Source organism: Pleurodeles waltl, chromosome 4_2 (assembly GCF_031143425.1).
Source record: "Pleurodeles waltl isolate 20211129_DDA chromosome 4_2, aPleWal1.hap1.20221129, whole genome shotgun sequence".
Classification (NCBI taxonomy): Eukaryota; Metazoa; Chordata; class Amphibia; order Caudata; family Salamandridae; genus Pleurodeles; species Pleurodeles waltl.
In genome coordinates, this window is record NC_090443.1 from 385,066,310 (window position 1) to 385,084,983 (window position 18,674).

The window sequence follows — 18,674 nt, forward strand, 5'->3', positions numbered from 1 at the left end:
GACTGGCACAAGTGTCTCTCAGGGCAGTGGTTGGGATTCCATTCACCAGTAGGTGGTGGAAGTGTCTACTTCCCTCTGGAATCTCCAACTCACCTGTTGGGCCCTGTTTCCAGTTGAAGGCTATGAAGACCTCCTCATCTGAGGAGTCATCTCCCATGGCTACACTGGTTACCCCTGGAATTTTGTTCTGGGGTTTGTTTTTGGGACAAGAAGTGTCCTTGGTGTGGTGCCCAGACTGTTTACAGTTGTGGCACCATGCCTTAGTGGCATCCCAGTTCTTACCCTGGTACCCACCTTTGTTTTGGGTTGTGTCTTGGGGCCCACCCACCTGTTCTGGTTTTTGGGGGCCTACAGAGGACTCTTTTTCTTTGTTTCTAGTGCCACCCACTTTCTCCTGGGGAGTTTTTGTAACCCCTTTCTTTTGGTCACCCCCAGTGGAAGTTTTGGTTACCCTAGTCTTGACCCAGTGGTCTGCCTTCTTTCCCAATTCTTGGGGAGAAATTGGACCTAGGTCTACCAGATACTGATGCAACTTTTCATTGAAGCAGTTACTTAAAATGTGTTCTTTCATAAACAAATTATAAAGCCCAACATAGTCACACACTTCATTTCCAGTTAACCAACCATCTAGTGTTTTTACTGAGTAGTCTACAAAATCAACCCAGGTCTGGCTCGAGGATTTTTGAGCCCCCCTGAACCTAATCCTGTACTCCTCAGTGGAGAATCCAAAGCCCTCAATCAGGGTACCCTTCATGAGGTCATAAGATTCTGCATCTTGTCCAGAGAGTGTGAGGAGTCTATCCCTACACTTTCCTGTGAACATTTCCCAAAGGAGAGCACCCCAGTGAGATCTGTTCACTTTTCTGGTTACACAAGCCCTCTCAAAAGCTGTGAACCATTTGGTGATGTCATCACCATCTTCATATTTAGTTACAATCCCTTTAGGGATTTTCAACATGTCAGGAGAATCTCTGACCCTATTTATGTTGCTGCCACCATTGATGGGTCCTAGGCCCATCTCTTGTCTTTCCCTCTCTATGGCTAGGATCTGTCTTTCCAAAGCCAATCTTTTGGCCATCCTGGCTAACTGGATGTCCTCTTCACTGGGGTTATCCTCAGTGATTTCAGAGGTGTTGGTCTCTCCTGTGAGGGAACCAGCATCTCTGACTATTATTTTTGGAGTCAGGGTTTGAGGGACCCTGTTCTCCCTAGATAGGACTGGTAGGGGGGAATTGTCCTCCAAGTCACTATCCTCTTCCTCTGAGTTGCCACCCTCAGAGGGGTTGGCCTTTTCAAACTCTGCCAAAAGCTCCTGGAGCTGTATTTTGGTAGGTTTGGGGCCCATTGTTATTTTCTTTATTTTACAGAGTGACCTTAGCTCCCTCATCTTAAGATGGAGGTAAGGTGTGGTGTCGAGTTCCACCACAGTCACATCTGTGCTAGACATTTTGCTTCTAAAAGTTGGAATACTTTTTAAGAATCTACAACTGGTTCTAGAATCTAATTCAAACTTTTACAAACTTTTAAACTCTAAAAGAAATGCTAAACAGGATCTAACACAAGGCCCTAGCAGGTCTTTTAAGAATTTAGAAAACTTTTCAAATTGCAAAAATCAATTTCTAATGACAATTTTGGAATTTGTCGTGTGATCAGGTATTGGCTGAGTAGTCCAGCAAATGCAAAGTCTTGTACCCCACCGCTGATCCACCAATGTAGGAAGTTGGCTCTGTATGTGCTATTTCAAAGTAAGGAATAGCATGCACAGAGTCCAAGGGTTCCCCTTAGAGGTAAAATAGTGGTAAAAATAGATAATACTAATGCTCTATTTTGTGGTAGTGTGGTCGAGCAGTAGGCTTATCCAAGGAGTAGTGTTAAGCATTTGTTGTACATACACAAGGCAATAAATGAGGTACACACACTCAGAGACAAATCCAGCCAATAAGTTTTTATAGAAAAATATCTTTTCTTAGTTTATTTTAAGAACCACAGGTTCAAATTCTACATGTAATATCTCATTCGAAAGGTATTGCAGGTAAGTACTTTAGGAACTTCAAATCATCAAAATTGCATGTATACTTTTCAAGTTATTGACAAATAGCTGTTTTAAAAGTGGACACTTAGTGCAATTTTCACAGTTCCTGGGGGAGGTAAGTTTTGGTTAGTTTTACCAGGTAAGTAGGACACTTACAGGGTTCAGTTCTTGGTCCAAGGTAGCCCACCGTTGGGGGTTCAGAGCAACCCCAAAGTCACCACACCAGCAGCTCAGGGCCGGTCAGGTGCAGAGTTCAAAGTGGTGCCCAAAACACATAGGCTAGAATGGAGAGAAGGGGGTGCCCCGGTTCCGGTCTGCTTGCAGGTAAGTACCCGCGTCTTCGGAGGGCAGACCAGGGGGGTTTTGTAGGGCACCGGGGGGGACACAAGCCCACACAGAAATTTCACCCTCAGCAGCGCGGGGGCGGCCGGGTGCAGTGTAGAAACAAGCGTCGGGTTTTCAATGTTAGTCTATGAGAGATCTCGGGATCTCTTCAGCGCTGCAGGCAGGCAAGGGGGGGATTCCTCGGGGAAACCTCCACTTGGGCAAGGGAGAGGGACTCCTGGGGGTCACTTCTCCAGTGAAAGTCCGGTCCTTCAGGTCCTGGGGGCTGCGGGTGCAGGGTCTCTCCCAGGCGTCGGGACTTTAGGTTCAACGAGTCGCGGTGAGGGGAAGCCTCGGGATTCCCTCTGCAGGCGGCGCTGTGGGGGCTCAGGGGGGACAGGTTTTGGTACTCACAGTATCAGAGTAGTCCTGGGGTCCCTCCTGAGGTGTTGGATCGCCACCAGCCGAGTCGGGGTCGCCGGGTGCAGTGTTGCAAGTCTCACGCTTCTTGCGGGGAGCTTGCAGGGTTCTTTAAAGCCGCTGGAAACAAAGTTGCAGCTTTTCTTGGAGCAGGTCCGCTGTCCTCGGGAGTTTCTTGTCTTTTCGAAGCAGGGGCAGTCCTCAGAGGATGTCGAGGTCGCTGGTCCCTTTGGAAGGCGTCGCTGGAGCAGGATCTTTGGAAGGCAGGAGACAGGCCGGTGAGTTTCTGGAGCCAAAGCAGTTGTCGTCTTCTGGTCTTCCTCTGCAGGGGTTTTTCAGCTAGGCAGTCCTTCTTCTTGTAGTTGCAGGAATCTAATTTTCTAGGGTTCAGGGCAGCCCTTAAATACTAAATTTAAGGGCGTGTTTAGGTCTGGGGGGTTAGTAGCCAATGGCTACTAGCCCTGAGGGTGGGTACACCCTCGTTGTGCCTCCTCCCAAGGGGAGGGGGTCACAATCCTAACCCTATTGGGGGAATCCTCCATCTGCAAGATGGAGGATTTCTAAAAGTTAGAGTCACCTCAGCTCAGGACACCTTAGGGGCTGTCCTGACTGGCCAGTGACTCCTCCTTGTTGCTTTCTTTGTTCCCTCCAGCCTTGCCGCCAAAAGTGGGGGCCGTGGCCGGAGGGGGCGGGCAACTCCACTAAGCTGGAGTGCCCTGCTGGGCTGTGACAAAGGGGTGAGCCTTTGAGGCTCACCGCCAGGTGTCACAGCTCCTGCCTGGGGGAGGTGTTAGCATCTCCACCCAGTGCAGGCTTTGTTACTGGCCTCAGAGTGACAAAGGCACTCTCCCCATGGGGCCAGCAACATGTCTCTGGTGTGGCAGGCTGCTGGAACTAGTCAGCCTACACAGACAGTCGGTTAAGTTTCAGGGGGCACCTCTAAGGTGCCCTCTGTGGTGTATTTTACAATAAAATGTACACTGGCATCAGTGTGCATTTATTGTGCTGAGAAGTTTGATACCAAACTTCCCAGTTTTCAGTGTAGCCATTATGGTGCTGTGGAGTTCGTGTAAAACAGACTCCCAGACCATATACTCTTATGGCTACCCTGCACTTACAATGTCTAAGGTTTTGCTTAGACACTGTAGGGGCACAGTGCTCATGCACTGGTACCCTCACCTATGGTATAGTGCACCCTGCCTTAGGGCTGTAAGGCCTGCTAGAGGGGTGTCTTACCTATACTGCATAGGCAGTGAGAGGCTGGCATGGCACCCTGAGGGGAGTGCCATGTCGACTTACTCATTTTGTTCTCACCAGCACACACAGGCTTGTAAGCAGTGTGTCTGTGCTGAGTGAGGGGTCTCTAGGGTGGCATAATACATGCTACAGCCCTTAGAGACCTTCCCTGGCATCAGGGCCCTTGGTACCAGAGGTACCAGTTACAAGGGACTTATCTGGATGCCAGGGTGTGCCAATTGTGGAAACAATGGTACATTTTAGGTGAAAGAACACTGGTGCTGGGGCCTGGTTAGCAGGGTCCCAGCACACTTCTCAGTCAAGTCAGCATCAGTATCAGGCAAAAAGTGGGGGGTAACTGCAACAGGGAGCCATTTCTTTACAGACCACATTAACCTAAAAAATCATAATACCTTTGTATTGTTAAAGAAAGTATACGTTTTGGTTAATGTTTGGGGATAAGGCATCCATCACATCAACTTTCAAAACCCCTGGCAGAATGAGAGACACTGGAATCACAGTTATCATATCCAAGAACAACTTAGGTCTGCTGCATGTAGCAGGATCAGGTGTAGCGGAACAACAACCTGCCCCCTTACCCTTCTTTGTATCTAATCACAGCATCCACTATCTTCTTCATTTTCCGAGTGAGGCTGGGCGGGTTGGGTGTGAGCTTCTCAGATGGAGGCCGTCCACGCTTCCGCTGTTTCTTGACATCATCATCCTTTTCACGGTGCCTGATGCTGGTGCTGCTCATGACAGGGGTAGTGGTGGGTGTGGGGGTGGAGGAACTGGGGTCGATATCCCGCTTGCGCTTCCGAGTGGTGGTGGTCTTCTTTTGACGCACTTCCTCCTCAATTTCTTCCAGAGTGCCTTCTTCAATGGCCTGGTGGAGAAAAATTAAGTAACAAAGAAAAAAAACATGAGACAGATGTGCTGCCAGAAGGAGCAGCGAGGAACATCAAGAAAATCAAACTAAACATTTCCCCTTGATCAGCAAGAAGCAATGACCAAGTGTGCCAGCTACTGGTGGGTAACAAAATGTGCAACACATTACTTAATAGACTGAAAATGATGTTTAAGTTCGCCATCTAGTGTTGGGCTCGGAGTGTTACAAGTAGTTTTTCTTCAAATAAGCTTTTTTGAGTCACGAGATCGAGTGACTCCTCCTTTCAGTGATAATGCACATGGGGATCAAGTCCTTTGTTATTTTTCCCACAAGAGGGTGAAGTAAGGAGTGTACATCTGTTCGTGGCATGAGACGCTGCAGATTCACATGCTTTGCACATCCCGCCATCTAGTGTTGGGCTCGGAGTGTTACAAGTTGTTTTTCTTCGAAGAAGTCTTTTCGAGTTACGAGCTCGAGGGACTCCTCCCCTTTCGGCTCCATTGCGCATGGGCGTCGACTCCATCTTAGATTGTTTTCCCCGCAGAGGGTGAGGTAGGAGTTGTGTATTATAGTAATAGTGCCCATGCAATGGAGTAAATATGTATGTACATAATGTGGTTTAAAGCAATATATTTACAAATTTACAAATGTTCAACTTCAAACGGCTACAGGCTTCCGGGGAGGCGGGTGGCCGCATGTGAATCTGCAGCGTCTCATGCCACGAACAGATCTACACTGGGTAAGTGACATTTTCTGTTCGATGGCATGTGTAGCTGCAGATACACATGCTTTGCATAGACTAGTAAGCAGTTATCTCCCCAAAAGCGGTGGCTCAGCCTGTAGGAGTTGAAGTTGTTTGAAATAAAGTTCGTAGTACTCCTTGTCCTACTGTGGCTTGTTGTGTTGTTAACACATCCACGCAGTAATGTTTAGTAAACGAATGAGGCGTAGACCATGTGGCTGCCTTACATATTTCAGTCATTGGAATGTTTCCTAGAAAGGCCATGGTAGCACCTTTCTTTCTAGTTGAGTCTGCCTTTGGTGTTATCGGCAGTTCTCTATTTGCTTTGAGATAACAGGTTTGAATGCATTTAACTATCCATCTGGCAATGCCTTGTTTGGATATTGGATTCCCTGTATGAGATTTTTGGTAAGCAACGAACAGTTGTTTTGTTTTTCGAATTTGTTTTGTTCTGTCAATGTAGTACATTAATGCTCTTTTGATGTCTAATGTATGTAGTGCTCTTTCAGCTACAGAATCTGGTTCTGGAAAGAACACTGGTAGTTCTACTGTTTGATTTAAGTGGAATGGTGATATGACTTTTGGTAAGAACTTAGGATTTGTTCGTAAAACTACTTTATGCTTGTGTATCTGAATAAAGGGTTCTTGTATGGTAAATGCTTGTATTTCACTTACTCCTCTTAGAGATGTGATGGCAATTAGAAATGCTACTTTCCATGTTAAATATTGTATCTCACATGAGTGCATGGGTTCAAACGGTGGACCCACGAGCCGTGTTAAGACAATGTTGAGGTTCCACGAAGGAACTGGTGGTGTTCTTGGTGGGATAATTCTTTTTAGGCCCACCATAAAAGCCTTTATGACTGGGATCCTAAAGAGTGAAATTGAGTGCGTAATTTGCAGATAAGCTGAAATTGCGGTGAGATGTATTTTATTGGATGAAAAAGCTAGTTTCGACTTTTGCAAATGTAGTAAGTAGCTTACGATGTCTTTGACAGACGCATGTAAGGGTTGAATTTGATTATTATGGCAATAATAAACAAATCTTTTCCACTTATTTGCATAGCAATGTCTAGTGGTTTGTTTCCTAGCTTGTTTTATGACTTCTATACATTCCTGTGTAAGGTCTAAGTGTCCGAACTCAGACTTCAGGAGCCAAATTGCTAGATTCAGCGATGCTGGATTTGGGTGTCTGATCTGTTGTTTGTGTTGAGTTAACAGATCTGGTCGGTTTGGTAGTTTGACATGAGGCACTACTGAGAGGTCTAGTAGTGTTGTGAACCAAGGTTGTCTTGCCCAAGTTGGTGCTATTAGTATGAGTTTGTTTTGACTCAACTTATGGAAGGAGTGGGAGAGGGGGAAAAGCGTATGCAAATATCCCTGACCAACTTATCCATAACGCAATGCCCTGAGACTGATCTTGTGGGTACCTGGATAAGAAGTTTTGGCATTTTGCGTTTTCTTTTGTTGCAAATAGGTCTATTTGTGGTGTTCCCCAACTTTGGAAGTAAGTGTTTAGTATTTGGGGATGAATCTCCCATTCGTGGATCTGTTGGTGATCCCGAGAGAGATTGTCTGCTAACTGATTCTGAATCCCTGGAATAAACTGTGCTATTAGGCGAATGTGGTTGTGTATCGCCCAATGCCATATTCTCTGTGCCAGGAGACACAACTGTGTAGAGTGTGTCCCTCCTTGTTTGTTTAGGTAATACATCGTTGTCATGTTGTCTGTCTTGACAAGAATGTGTTTGTGGCTTATTACGGGTTGAAATGCCTTTAACGCTAGAAATACTGCCAGTAGTTCTAAGTGATTTATGTGAAGCTGTTTTTGCTGAGTGTCCCATTGTCCCTGGATGCTGTGTTGATTGAGGTGTGCTCCCCACCCTATCATGGAGGCATCTGTTGTTATTACATATTGAGGCACTGGTTCTTGGAAAGGCCGCCCTTGGTTTAAATTTATATTGTTCCACCATTGAAGCGAGGTGTATGTTTGGCGGTCTATCAACACTAGATCTAGAAGTTGACCCTGTGCTTGTGACCATTGTGATACTAGGCACTGTTGTAAGGGCCGCATGTGCAACCTTGCGTTTGGGACAATGGCTATGCATGAGGACATCATGCCTAGGAGTTTCATCACCATTGTGACTTGTATTTGTTGTCTTGGATACATGGCTTGTATTACGTTGTGAAATGCCTGTATTCTTTGTGGACTTGGAGTGGCGATCCCTTTTGCTGTGTGGATTGTCGCCCCTAAGTATTGCTGTGTCTGACACGGCTGAAGGTGTGACTTTGCGTAGTTCATTGAGAAACCTAGTTTGTGGAGGGTTTCTATGACGTACTTTGTGTGTTGTGAACACCGTTCTAGCGTGTTGGTTTTGATTAACCAATCGTCTAGGTACGGGAACACATGTATTTGCTGCCTTCTGATATGTGCAGCTACCACTGCCAGGCATTTTGTAAAAACTCTTGGCACAGTTGTTATTCCGAATGGCAACACCTTGAATTGGTAATGTACCCCCTGGAATACAAACCTTAAATATTTTCTGTGTGAAGGATGTATCGGTATATGGAAATATGCATCCTTTAGGTCTAGTGTTGTCATGTAGTCTTGTTGTTTGAGCAGTGGGATTACGTCCTGTAATGTCACCATGTGAAAGTTATCTGATTTGATGTAGGTATTTAATGTTCTGAGATCTAATATAGGTCTTAGAGTCTTGTCCTTTTTGGGTATGAGAAAGTACAGAGAGTAAACTCCTGTTCCTTTCTGTTGAATTGGTACTAATTCTATTGCTCCTTTTTGTAGCAACGCTTGGACCTCTAGTCCTAGAAGATGCATGTGTTGTTTTGACATATTGTGTGTTTTCGGTGGGACGTTTGGAGGGAATTTGAGAAATTCTATGCAATAACCATGCTGGATAATTGCTAGGACCCAAGTGTCTGTTGTTATTTCCTCCCAATGTTTGTAAAACTTGGTTAGTCTTCCCCCCCACAGGTGTTAGGTGTTGGGGATTTGTGACGTGGAAGTCACTGCTTGTTTTGAGGAGTTTTGGGACTTTGGAACTTCCCTCTACTCTTTTGGAATTGTCCCCCTCTATATTGTCCCTGAAAACTTCCCCGCTGATATTGGCTCTGATAAGTGGGCCTTGTTTGTGAGGTTGTGGGTTCTGTAGTTTGTCCTCGAAACCCCCCTCTAAACTGCGTTTTGCGAAATGTGCCTCTGCTCTGTGGGGAGTAGAGTGCGCCCATGGCTTTGGCCGTATCAGTGTCTTTTTAAAGTTTTTCGATAGCAGTGTCCACCTCCGGCCCAAACAACTGCTGTCCATTAAAAGGCATATTCAGCACGGCTTGTTGCATTTTCGGCTTGAATCCTGACGTACGCAACCATGAGTGTCTCCTTATGGTTACTGCTGTATTTACTGTCCTAGCAGCTGTATCTGCTGCATCCATTGCTGACCGTATCTGATTATTTGAGATACTTTGTCCTTCCTCCACCACTTGTGCCCTCTTCTGGAACTCCTTGGGTAAGTATTCAATGAAATGTTGCATTTCCTCACAATGAGCCCTATCATATCTTGCCAGCAGTGCCTGTGAGTTGGCAATACGCCATTGGTTGGCAGCTTGTGCTGCAACCCTTTTCCCCGCAGCGTCGAACTTGCGACTCTCCTTGTCTGGAGGTGGTGCGTCTCCTGAGGTGTGAGAGTTTGCTCTCTTGCGAGCTGCCCCTACTACCACAGAGTCCGGTGTTAATTGCTGCGTGATATATACAGGGTCTGTTGGCGGTGGCTTGAACTTTTTTTCCACACTTGGAGTTATGACCCTGCCCTTCACAGGCTCCTGAAACACCTGTTTGGAGTGTTTTAGCATTCCGGGTAGCATAGGTAAGCTTTGGTATTGGCTATGAGTGGAGGATAGTGTATTAAACAAAAAGTCATCCTTAATAGGTTCTGCGTGCAAGGTGACGTTATGAAATGCAGCTGCTCTTGACACCACCTGTGTATAAGCTGTACTGTCCTCAGGTGGCGACAGCCTCGCTGGGTAACAGTCTGGGCTGTTATCTGACACTGGCGCATCATAAAGATCCCATGCGTCGGGATCATCCTGACTCATTCCAGTATGAGTTGGGGATTGCATCAGTGGTGGAGTGGCTACCGGTGATGTGTGCGTTGATGGTGGTGGGGATGGTGGCGGTGTTGTTTGTCTTGCCACCTTTGCCTGTGGCTGTTTGTCCTTTTCTTGAAAGGCAAGTCTTCTTTTCATCCTAATTGGGGGAAGAGTACTTATCTTCCCTGTGTCCTTTCGGATGTGGAGCCTTCTCTGAGTGTAGTCTGACTCCATTGACTGTAGTTCTTGTCCGAACTTATGTCCTTGCATTTGGGAGGAAAGTCCCTGTTCCTCTGTGTAGGAACCTGATTTCGGTTCCGAGGCTGGATGTTTCGGAATGGAAACCTTTTCGGTAGCCTTTTTCGGCTCCGACGACACCTTCTTTATTTTCGGCATCCCGGTCTCTCGGTGCCGACTTGTTTCGGTGCCGCCCTCTTGGTGTCGAACTTGCTCTGACCCGCTGTCTCGAGTTTGCTGTGTGCCGGTATCTCGACCAGAGTCGGATGACTTCGACACATGCGTGCTCTTTTTCGGTGCCGATGGTCAATCACCTATTTTTCGGGTTAAGCCATGGCCTGCTGGCGGTGGCGTTCCCTGGGCTTTTGTGGTCTTCTCGTGAGTTTTGTGTGTCGACGTCTTTCTCACGGTTTTAGGCGTCTCTTCGGGATCGAGCTCTTCCGAGTCCGAGTCCTGGATGGAGAAGGTTTCTTCTTCCTCCTCCAAGTGTCTTTGTCCTGTCGGCGCCGACGCCATTTGCAGTCTTCTTGCTCTTCGGTCTCTTAGTGTCTTCCTTGACCAAAACGCTCGACAGGCTTCACAAGTATCTTCTCTGTGTTCTGGAGGAAACAAGTTACAGACCAGGTGCTGATCTGTATAAGGATACTTGTTGTGACATTTGGGGCAGAAGCGGAATGGGGTCCGTTCCATCAGCCTTGAAGAGACACGTGGTCGGGCCGACCAAGCCCCGACGGGGGATCGAAAAAAAAAACAAAGGGCCACCGGAGCTCTTCAAAAGTCGGTGTCGATCTGTTGTAACTAACCCGATACCGAACGCAAACAATACCGTCGAATTTTCCGAGATTCTAACTATCTTTCCAAACCGAAACACGGAGCGAAAAGGAACACATCCGAACCTGATGGCGGAAAAAAAACAATCTAAGATGGAGTAGACGCCCATTCGCAATGGAGCCGAAAGGGGAGGAGTCCCTCGATCTTGTGACTCGAAAAGACTTCTTCGAAGAAAAACAACTTGTAACATTCCGAGCCCAACAATAGATGGCGGGATGTGCAAAGCATGTGTATCTGCAGCTACACATGCCATCGAACATATATATATATATATATATATATATATATATATATATATATATATATATATATACATATAATGTCACTTACCCAGTGTACATCTGTTTGTGGCATGAGACGCTGCAGATTCACATGCTGTGCATTATCCTGCCATCTAGTGTTGGGCTCGGAGTGTTACAAGTTGTTTTTCTTCGAAGAAGTCTTTTCGAGTCACAAGACCGAGGGACTCCTCCCTTTCGGCTCCATTGCGCATGGGCGTTGACTCCATCTTAGATTGTTTTGCCCGCAGAGGGTGAGGTAGGAGTGGTGAATACAGTAAATGTGCCCATGCAATGGAGTAAGTATGTATGTACATAATGTTAAAATAGTATTTATTTACAAATTTACAAGTTTCAATCAACTTATAATGGCTACAGGCTCCCGGGGAGGTAGGAGGGCGCATGTGAATCTGCAGCGTCTCATGCCACGAACAGATGTACACTGGGTAAGTGACATTTTCCGTTCGATGGCATGTGTAGCTGCAGATACACATGCTGTGCATAGACTAGTAAGCAGTAATCTCCCCAAAAGCTGTGGTTTAACCTGTAGGAGTTGAAGTTGTCTGAAATAATGTTCGTAATACAGCCTGTCCTACTGTGGCTTGTTGTGTTGTTAACACATCTACACAGTAATGTTTTGTGAATGTATGAGGTGTAGACCATGTGGCTGCCTTACAAATCTCTGTCATAGGTATATTCCCTAGAAAAGCCATTGTGGCGCCTTTTTTCCTAGTGGAATGCGCCTTTGGTGTAATAGGTAGATCTCTTTTTGCTTTAATACATTTCACTATCCATCTGGCAATGCCTTGTTTGGATATAGGATTTCCTGCATGAGGTTTTTGGAAGGATACAAACAATTGTTTTGTTTTGCAAAACTGTTTTGTTCTGTCAATGTAATACATTAGTGCTCTTTTAATGTCTAATGTATGTAAGGCTCTTTCGGCTACTGAGTCTGGTTGTGGAAAGAAGACTGGGAGTTCCACTGTTTGGTTTAGGTGGAATGGTGATATAACCTTTGGTAAGAATTTGGGATTTGTACGGAGAACCACTTTATGTTTATGTATTTGTATAAAGGGTTCTTGTATAGTGAATGCTTGTATCTCACTTACTCTTCTAAGAGATTGATAGCTATTAGGAAGGCTACCTTCCAAGTTAAGTATTGCATTTCACAAGAGTACATGGGTTCAAATGGTGGTCCCATGAGTCGTGTTAATACAATGTTAAGGTTCCACGAAGGTACTGGTGGTATTCTCGGGGGTATGATTGTTTTTAGTCCCTCCATAAATGCTTTGATAACTGGGAATCTAAAAAGCGATGTAAAATGAAAATGTCACTTACCCAGTGTACATCTGTTCGTGGCATTAGTCGCTGCAGATTCACATGTTTCGCACAGTCCGCTGCCTGGTGTTGGGCTCGGAGTATTACAAGTTGTTTTTCTTCGAAGAAGTCTTTTTGGTCACGGGACCGAAGGACTCCTCCCTCTTCGGCTCCATTGCGCATGGGCGTCGACTCCATCTTAGATTGTTTTCCCCGCAGAGGGTGAGGATGGAGTTGTTTGCTATAAATAGTGCCCATGCAATGGAGTGAATACGTATGTACATAAAAAGTTTATAATAATTATTTACAAATGTACAAATGTTTAAGATTTAAGATCTACTTCTAAACGGCTACAGGCTTCCCGGGGAGGCGGGAGGGCACATGTGAATCTGCAGCGACTAATGCCACGAACAGATGTACACTGGGTAAGTGACATTTTCAGTTCGATGGCATATGTTGCTGCAGATACACATGTTTCGCATAGACTATAAAGCAGTTACCTCCCCTAAAAGCGGTGGTTTAGCCTGTAGGAGTTGAAGTAGTTTGGAATAATGTTCTTAGTACAGCTTGGCCCACTGTAGCTTGTTGTGCATTTAGTACGTCTACACAGTAGTGTTTAGTAAATGTATGAGGCGTAGACCAGGTTGCAGCCTTACATATTTCGCTCATAGGAATGTTTCCTAGAAAGGCCATTGTAGCACCTTTCTTTCTGGTTGAGTGTGCCTTTGGTGTAATAGGCAGTTCTCTTTTGGCTTTAAGATAGCATGTTTGAATACATCTGACTATCCATCTAGCAATGCCTTGTTTAGAGATTGGATTTCCTATGTGTGGTTTTTGAAAAGCTATGAACAGTTGTTTTGTTTTCCTGATTAGCTTTGTTCTGTCAATGTAGTACATTAGTGCTCTTTTGATGTCTAATGTATGTAGTGCCCTTTCAGCCACGGAATCTGGTTGTGGGAAGAACACTGGCAATTCTACTGTTTGATTTAAATGGAATGGTGAGATTACTTTTGGTAGAAATTTTGGATTTGTTCTTAGAACTATTTTATTTTTGTGTATTTGAATAAATGGTTCTTGTATGGTAAATGCCTGTATTTCACTTACTCTTCTGAGGGATGTGATTGCAATGAGAAATGCAACTTTCCAGGTTAGATATTGCATTTCACAGGAATGCATGGGTTCGAAAGGTGGACCCATGAGTCTTGTTAAGACGATGTTAAGGTTCCATGAAGGAACTGGTGGAGTTCTTGGTGGTATAATTCTTTTTAGCCCTTCCATGAATGCTTTAATAACTGGTATTCTAAATAGAGACGATGAATGAGTAATTTGTAGGTAAGCAGATATTGCTGCGAGGTGTATTTTTATAGATGAAAAAGCGAGATTCGCTTTTTGCAAATGTAGTAAGTATCCCACTATGTCCTTTGTAGAGGCATGCAATGGTTGGATTTGATTGGTATGGCAGTAGCAAACAAATCTTTTCCACTTAGATGCATAGCAGTGTCTAGTGGAAGCTTTTCTAGCTTGTTTTATGACCTCCATACATTCTTGTGTGAGGTCTAAGTGTCCGAATTCTAGGATTTCAGGAGCCAAATTGCCAGATTCAATGATGCTGGGTTTGGATGCCTGATCTGTTGTTTGTGTTGTGTTAACAGATCTGGTCTGTTGGGTAGTTTGACATGCGGTACTAGTGAAAGGTCTAGTAGAGTTGTATACCAAGGTTGTCTTGCCCATGTGGGTGCTATCAGTATGAGTTTGAGTTGGTTTTGACTCAACTTGTTTACTAGATATGGAAGGAGAGGGAGAGGGGGAAAAGCGTATGCAAATATCCCTGACCAACTCATCCATAGAGCATTGCCTTGTGATTCGCGGTGTGGGTACCTGGATGCGAAGTTTTGGCATTTTGCGTTTTCTTTTGTTGCGAACAAATCTATCTGGGGTGTTCCCCAAATTTGAAAGTACTTGTTCAGAACTTGGGGGTGAATTTCCCATTCGTGGACTTGTTGGTGGTCTCGCGAAAGGTTGTCTGCTAGTTGGTTTTGGATCCCTGGAATAAATTGTGCTATTAGGCGAATGTTGTTGTGAATCGCCCACTGCCATATTTTTTGTGTTAGGAGACACAATTGTTGTAAAGAAATGGCTCCCTGTTGCAGTTACCCCCCACTTTTTGCCTGATACTGATGCTGACTTGACTGAGAAGTGTGCTGGGATCCTGCTAACCAGGCCCCAGCACCAGTGTTCCTTCACCTAAAATGTACCATTGTATCCACAATTGGCACACCCTGGCATTCAGATAAGTCCCTTGTAACTGGTACTTCTAGTACCAAGGGCCCTGATGCCAAGGAAGGTCTCTAAGGGCTGCAGCATGTCTTGTGCCACCCTGGAGACCTCTCACTCAGCACAGACACACTGCTTGCCAGCTTGTGTGTGCTAGTGAGGACAAAACGAGTAAGTCGACATGGCACTCCCCTCAGGGTGCCATGCCAGCCTCTCACTGCCTATGCAGTATAGGTAAGACACCCCTCTAGCAGGCCTTACAGCCCTAAGGCAGGGTGCACTATACCATAGGTGAGGGTACCAGTGCATGAGCATGGTACCCCTACAGTGTCTAAATAAAACCTTAGACATTGTAAGTGCAGGGTAGCCATAAGAGTATATGGTCTGGGAGTCTGTCAAACACGAACTCCACAGCACCATAAAGGCTACACTGAAAACTGGGAAGTTTGGTATCAAACTTCTCAGCACAATAAATGCACACTGATGCCAGTGTACATTTTATTGTAAAATACCCCACAGAGGGCACCTTAGAGGTGCCCCCTGAAACTTAACCGACTATCTGTGTAGGCTGACTAGTTTTAGCAGCCTGCCACACCAGAGACATGTTGCTGGCCCCATGGGGAGAGTGCCTTTGTCACTCTGAGGCCAGTAACAAAGCCTGCACTGGGTGGAGATGCTAACACCTCCCCCAGGCAGGAGCTGTAACACCTGGCGGTGAGCCTCAAAGGCTCACCCCTTTGTCACAGCACCGCAGGACACTCCAGCTAGTGGAGTTGCCCGCCCCCTCCGGCCAGGCCCCACTTTTGGCGGCAAGGCCGGAGAAAATAATGAGAAAAACAAGGAGGAGTCCCTGACCAGTCAGGACAGCCCCTAAGGTGTCCTGAGCTGAAGTGACTCTAACTTTTAGAAATCCTCCATCTTGCAGATGGAGGATTCCCCCAATAGGGTTAGGATTGTGACCCCCTCCCCTTGGGAGGAGGCACAAAGAGGGTGTACCCACCCTCAGGGCTAGTAGCCATTGGCTACTAACCCCCCAGACCTAAACACGCCCTTAAATTTAGTATTTAAGGGCTACCCTGAACCCTAGAAAATTAGATTCCTGCAACGACAAGAAGAAGGACTGCCTAGCTGAAAACCCCTGCAGAGGAAGACCAGAAGACGACAACTGCCTTGGCTCCAGAAACTCACCGGCCTGTCTCCTGCCTTCCAAAGATCCTGCTCCAGCGACGCCTTCCGAAGGGACCAGCGACCTCGACATCCTCTGAGGACTGCCCCTGCTTCGAAAAGACAAGAAACTCCCGAGGACAGCGGACCTGCTCCAAGAAAAGCTGCAACTTTGTTTCCAGCAACTTTAAAGATCCCTGCAAGCTCCCCGCAAGAAGCGTGAGACTTGCAACACTGCACCCGGCGACCCCGACTCGGCTGGTGGCGATCCAACACCTCAGGAGGGACCCCAGGACTACTCTAAGACTGTGAGTACAAAAACCTGTCCCCCCTGAGCCCCCACAGCGCCGCCTGCAGAGGGAATCCCGAGGCTTCCCCTGACCGCGACTCTTTGAACCTAAAGTCCCGACGCCTGGGAGAGACCCTGCACCCGCAGCCCCCAGGACCTGAAGGACCGGACTTTCACTGGAGGAGTGACCCCCAGGAGTCCCTCTCCCTTGCCCAAGTGGAGGTTTCCCCGAGGAACCCCCCCCTTGCCTGCCTGCAGCGCTGAAGAGATCCCTAGATCTCCCATTGACTTCCATTACAAACCCGACGCTTGTTTCTACGCTGCACCCGGCCGCCCCCGCGCTGCTGAGGGTGAAATTTCTGTGTGGGCTTGTGTCCCCCCCGGTGCCCTACAAAACCCCCCTGGTCTGCCCTCCGAAGACGCGGGTACTTACCTGCAAGCAGACCGGAACCGGGGCACCCCCTTCTCTCCATTCTAGCCTATGTGTTTTGGGCACCACTTTGAACTCTGCACCTGACCGGCCCTGAGCTGCTGGTGTGGTGACTTTGGGGTTGCTCTGAACCCCCAACGGTGGGCTACCTTGGACCAAGAACTGAACCCTGTAAGTGTCTTACTTACCTGGTAAAACTAACAAATACTTACCTCCCCTAGGAACTGTGAAAATTGCACTAAGTGTCCACTTTTAAAACAGCTATTTGTGAATAACTTGAAAAGTATACATGCAATTTTGATGATTTGAAGTTCCTAAAGTACTCACCTGCAATACCTTTCGAATGAGCTATTACATGTAGAATTTGAACCTGTGGTTCTTAAAATAAACTAAGAAAAGATATTTTTCTATATAAAAACCTATTGGCTGGATTTGTCTCTGAGTGTGTGTACCTCATTTATTGTCTATGTGTATGTACAACAAATGCTTAACACTACTCCTTGGATAAGCCTACTGCTCGACCACACTACCACAAAATAGAGCATTAGTATTATCTATTTTTACCACTATTTTACCTCTAAGGGGAACCCTTGGACTCTGTGCATGCTATTCCTTACTTTGAAATAGCACATACAGAGCCAACTTCCTACATTGGTGGATCAGCGGTGGGGTACAAGACTTTGCATTTGCTGGACTACTCAGCCAATACCTGATCACACGACAAATTCCAAAATTGTCATTAGAAATTGATTTTTGCAATTTGAAAAGTTTTCTAAATTCTTAAAAGACCTGCTAGGGCCTTGTGTTAGATCCTGTTTAGCATTTCTTTTAGAGTTTAAAAGTTTGTAAAAGTTTGAATTAGAACCTAGAACTAGTTGTAGATTCTTAAAAAGTATTCCAACTTTTAGAAGCAAAATGTCTAGCACAGATGTGACTGTGGTGGAACTCGACACCACACCTTACCTCCATCTTAAGATGAGGGAGCTAAGGTCACTCTGTAAAATAAAGAAAATAACAATGGGCCCCAAACCTACCAAAATACAGCTCCAGGAGCTTTTGGCAGAGTTTGAAAAGGCCAACCCCTCTGAGGGTGGCAACTCAGAGGAAGAGGATAGTGACTTGGAGGAAAATTCCCCCCTACCAGTCCTATCTAGGGAGAACAGGGTCCCTCAAACCCTGACTCCAAAAATAATAGTCAGAGATGCTGGTTCCCTCACAGGAGAGACCAACACCTCTGAAATCACTGAGGATAACTCCAGTGAAGATGACCCCCTGTTAGCCAGGATGGTCAAAAGATTGGCTTTGGAAAAGCAGCTCCTAGCCATAGAAAGGGAAAGAAAAGAGATGGGCCTAGGTCCCATCGATGGTGGCAGCAACTTAAATAGGGTCAGAGATTCTCCTGATATCCTAAAAATCCCCAAAGGGATTGTAACAAAATATGAAGATGGTGATGACATCACCAAATGGTTCACAGCTTTTGAGAGGGCTTGTGTAACCAGAAAAGTAAACAGATCTCACTGGGGTGCTCTCCTTTGGGAAATGTTCACTGGAAAGTGTAGGGATAGACTCCTCACACTCTCTGGAAAAGATGCAGAATCTTATGACCTCATGAAGGGTACCCTGATTGAGGGCTTTGGATTCTCCACTGAGGAGTATAGAATTAGATTCAGGGGGGCTCAAAAATCCTCGAGCCAGACCTGGGTTGATTTTGTAGACTACTCAGTCAAAACACTGGATGGTTGGTTAACTGGAAATGAAGTGTGTAACTATGTTGGGCTTTATAATTTGTTTATGAAAGAACACATTTTAAGTAACTGCTTCAATGAAAAGTTGCATCAGTATCTGGTAGACCTAGGTCCAATTTCTCCCCAAGAATTGGGAAAGAAGGCAGACCACTGGGTCAAGACTAGGGTAACCAAAACTTCCACTGGGGGTGACCAAAAGAAAGGGGTTACAAAAACTCCCCAGGAGAAAGTGGGTGACACTAGAAACAAAGAAAAAGAGTCCTCTGTAGGCCCCCAAAAACCAGAACAGGTGGGTGGGCCCCAAGACACAACCCAAAACAAAGGTGGGTACCAGGGTAAGAACTGGGATGCCACTAAGGCATGGT

General features: G+C 46.0%; 1 protein-coding gene across 6 annotated transcripts in view; it reads right to left on the reverse strand.

Moving 5' to 3' along the window:
- SMARCA4 (SWI/SNF related BAF chromatin remodeling complex subunit ATPase 4) overlaps nucleotides 1-18,674 on the reverse strand; it is an 813,549-nt gene that overhangs the window by 216,151 nt on the left and 578,724 nt on the right. For all 6 annotated transcript variants that reach the window (XM_069231516.1, XM_069231512.1, XM_069231517.1 and 3 more), the window contains exon 29: nucleotides 4,612-4,898. In XM_069231516.1, coding sequence (XP_069087617.1) covers nucleotides 4,612-4,898 — 287 coding nt within the window. The remainder of the gene's footprint in view (nucleotides 1-4,611; nucleotides 4,899-18,674) is intronic.